The 3,599-nt window shown below is 52.6% G+C and overlaps 1 protein-coding gene across 1 annotated transcript; it reads right to left on the bottom strand.

Annotated features, from left to right (window-relative positions):
- Window positions 1–1,266: 1,266 nt before the first annotated feature.
- Window positions 1,267–2,862, bottom strand: LOC109314147 (RING finger protein 223-like). The gene has a single exon (XM_019541135.1). The coding sequence runs from the start codon at window positions 2,361–2,363 to the stop codon at window positions 1,800–1,802; it is 564 nt and encodes a 187-aa protein (XP_019396680.1). The 5' UTR covers window positions 2,364–2,862; the 3' UTR covers window positions 1,267–1,799.
- Window positions 2,863–3,599: the final 737 nt, after the last annotated feature.

The raw sequence follows: 3,599 nt of genomic DNA, 5'->3' as shown, positions 1-3,599 counted from the left end.
TCACTGTGCTGTTATTTTGCAGAAAGCTTCTAGGTTTTAGAACTCATCGCAGTCATCCGGGGCTGGGATCCCGTTGCTCCAAACATAGGACACGTGGGAGAGGGAGAGTGTCTGCTGTCTGTGCCAAGTGAAACACAGCCAAGCTCCCTGGTCAGTCTGCGAGCTGGCAGGAGAGGAGCTGCCCAGAAGCAATGCTTTCAGTGCTAGGCATGGTAGAAAGAGGCTGTGGCAGTGAGAAGTAAGCCCAGATGGTTTCATGAGAAATATGAGGCCCATGGCAAGGCTGTGCTTCTCCCTCAGCCTCAACATAAGGAGCAGAGGAAATCCTGGTCTTGAAGCTCCAGGAGACTTTGACCTTGACATTACTATACGGGCTGGGCTTCCTTGGTCTCCCACCAGAGGCTGATGATACCTCTCTACACCAGCTTTCTCTCCTGCCTTTTAGCCCAACAAAACTGCAGCATGGATAAGGCTGTTCCTTAGTGAACAACCTCCCTATTGGTGCCAAGAGTCTGCCCCAGCTAAACAAAACAACTACTGTATATTGGGGGGTGGGAGGGAGGAAGTGTAAGGCCCACACTGTACAAATCCCACTGCATGGGAAATTGCTGTATCCTCTTACTTGATGCCTCTTGTGCAGGTTTTCAGCATCTGGGCAGTGTTGTGAGGCCAGGAGCAAGACGTGGCAAGATGGCGTCGCTATCCATGCCCTCTAACAACCCTCTGCATCTGGTGCATTGGGCAGCTGATGTCATATGTTTCTAAACCCACTTTCTTCCCCTACCTGCTACGGGCCTGTGTGCTTTTGTCCCCCTTCCTTTCCCAGCGTGGATTAGAAAGTTCTGTTCAGGAAGTTCCCCTGAATCCAGAAGTCTGGAATCAGCCCATGCCCTAACTCTTCCTAATAGTGCTCAGGCTTTGGGGTAATACCATATTTATTCACACACCCCTGAATAAGATGTGCATGTTGTTCTGGGAAGGCAGCAGAATGAAGAAGAAAAAAGATTGTTCCTTGAACATAAGTTATTTAATATAACAAGTTATAAAATAAAGAAAACTGTTGTTCCACTCATGACCACATGTATTCACATATGCTACCAGACTGATTCAGTCAGCATGGGCTCACAATCTGAAATGGCAGTAAGCCCGTGTGAAGTAATGACATCAGTTCACCTACGAACACACCAAAACATACTTTTAATCAAACTGCTCAGAAATAAGTTCTCACTGAAGATGTACCTCCTCGGTTTTTGTTCACTATTTTGCGGGGGAAAGGGTGCATGTGTATAAATATGGTACTTCTCTGGAGGAAATGTTGTTCAAATGCTGAAAGTATCTTCATTCACCAAAGCCAAGATCCTGTAGTGCCTGCAACTCAGAAGCACATTGGAACCAAACTAAGACCTGGGCAAAACAAAAGCAGCATCCTTGGCTTCCGTACCATCAGACTGACTGACTAACCCTGGATGTGGAAACCTACCCAGCACTGGGACTGCAGTACCCTTCTGCCCAGCAAAGTGGCCAAGGCCTGCGCTACTCCAGTAGTTGTAGCCCAGAAACAGAGAGGCTCCAATTTCTCGTATTCCCTTTCCAGGTGATTCCAGTAATAAATCCAGTCATCAGATTGCTTGAGGTCCTTGCCCCAGTCTCTTCTAGGGGAGCGGGGTGGCAAGCCCACCATGTTGTGAATGAGCAGAGGCTGTTGGATGGCTAGATGCTCCACCCGTTGCTGAGACTGCTGCTCTGGGCCTGCTCTGTCAGCTGGGTCCCAGCTTGGCATTGCCGTGCGAGGGGTCCGGTCACTTGTAAATCAGTGACATGAGTAAAACGGTCAGTACGCCCAGCAGGACTGTGACCCAAAACACCCTGATGCGATACTCCCACAGGGCATGGCACAGCTGTCTGCACATGGACAGAGGGAGGGGACGGTGGACGTGGATTAAGTCTGCCAAGTGGGTATCTCGAGGAGCCGGGTTGGGCAGCAGCTCCACTGTAATCAGCATCTCAGGGTCTTCTTCGCTGGCACTGACTTGACCACTTGGCAGAGGCTTTTGGATGCAGCAGAGCTTGTATCCATCCAGCCAGACCTCCTGCAGTGTCTGCATCCACGGAGGGAACTGGGTGATGACAGCCATGTTTGGCAGGAGGTTGGGGACCCCTCCGTGGGGGATGGACACGCTGGCTCTGCAGAGAGGGCACTGGAGTGCCTGGGATTGTTTCAGGAAGACACACAACCTGGAGAGGCACTCCAGGCAGAAGGTGTGGGAACACGGCAGGAGCAAGGGCGTCTGGAAAATGTTGTCGTAGGGGACGTAGCAGATGGGGCACTCAGGAATGGGCTGTTGAGGCTCCCCTGGCTCCATCTGGGTTGGGGTCTGAGCCCTCTGGCCCTGTCCAGAGCCTGTCCACAGCCCTTTGCAGCAGCAGTAGCAACATCCCAGGTTGCTTAGGCTGAGGGGCACCTCCCTGGGAAGCAGGGTTTAGCAAGTGCAATCAGAAATCCCAGCAGGGAGAGCAGCTCTCCCTGCCCCTTGTCCCACCTTGCCTGTTGCTGCTGCATCTCCTCGGTTGGGGCACTGCCCGGCTCACGTTCCTTCCTCAGCCCAGGCGGCCCGGTGAGCAGGAGTCCAGCGCTGCTCCGTCTGCAGGGCCAGCCTGTTGTGAGTTTCTTTGCCTAGTAACCGACATTTAGCTCTAACTTTCTCCGAGCCAGGGTCAATTAAGTCCCTCCCTCCTGACATAGCAACTCTGGCTCGGTGCACGCACAGCCAGCTTGCTTACTAGCACACAGAGGAGATAACCTGCTCTTCTCTCAGTCAGCTCTGGAAACTCCCTCAGCTGGGGCGGGCACACTCCAGCTCGGGAGTCCCTCGATCGGGGTGGGCACACAGCTCCCTTCAGACAAGCTAGTCAGCACTACATGGCCCCAACTCAGGCTGCTAAAGCTTTCCCATCCTTTTTGTGGCACTGGGCCATGCGGCACAAACATGAGAGACCTTGTTGTCACAGTCAACAATATACCCAGGGACAAGCCAAGCTGTTGCCAACCCATGGGCAAGGCCCCTAAAAGGTGTGGCAGGCAGCAGAAATGGGAAAGGAGGGTGTCCCAGGCCTTGGTGGCCACCTGAAGACGTTTCAGGGACTAGACCGTGAGCAAGGTGCAAGGAGACTACTTCATTGTAGGCCCTGAGTGAAAGAAAAAGCAAAACCAAACAAGAGCAGGAAGAGATGAAAAGAGACCAGTCAGTTCTGATAGCCCAGCCCCCCCCCCCCCGCTCACTGCTTATCCTGCTGACCAGGGAGGGGGTCCCACGTCAGTGCAATTGGGAAGACAGATGGGTCTGTGCTAATTAGAAGGCCATTAGTATCCTGCCCTGCCAGTGGCAGAGTCTGCAGTGATCTGCCTGCTAGTGTGACAACACAGGGCACTAATGACTGCTGCTTTCAGACTCCACGAGCTGTTCTCTCCTACCCAGGACATGACAGCTGGGTCTGAGTCTGAACCTTATAAAAGATAGGGCGGCTGCTGCCCTTGCTGCAACTGGAGCAGTCAGCGCGTGATCAAAAAAAATTAGAACTCCATATACATGACACATCCT

This window comes from Crocodylus porosus, unplaced genomic scaffold (genome assembly GCF_001723895.1).
Source record: "Crocodylus porosus isolate Cpor-Errol unplaced genomic scaffold, CroPor_comp1, whole genome shotgun sequence".
In the NCBI taxonomy this organism is placed as follows: Eukaryota; Metazoa; Chordata; order Crocodylia; family Crocodylidae; genus Crocodylus; species Crocodylus porosus.
This window is presented reverse-complemented; position numbering and strand designations above follow the sequence as displayed.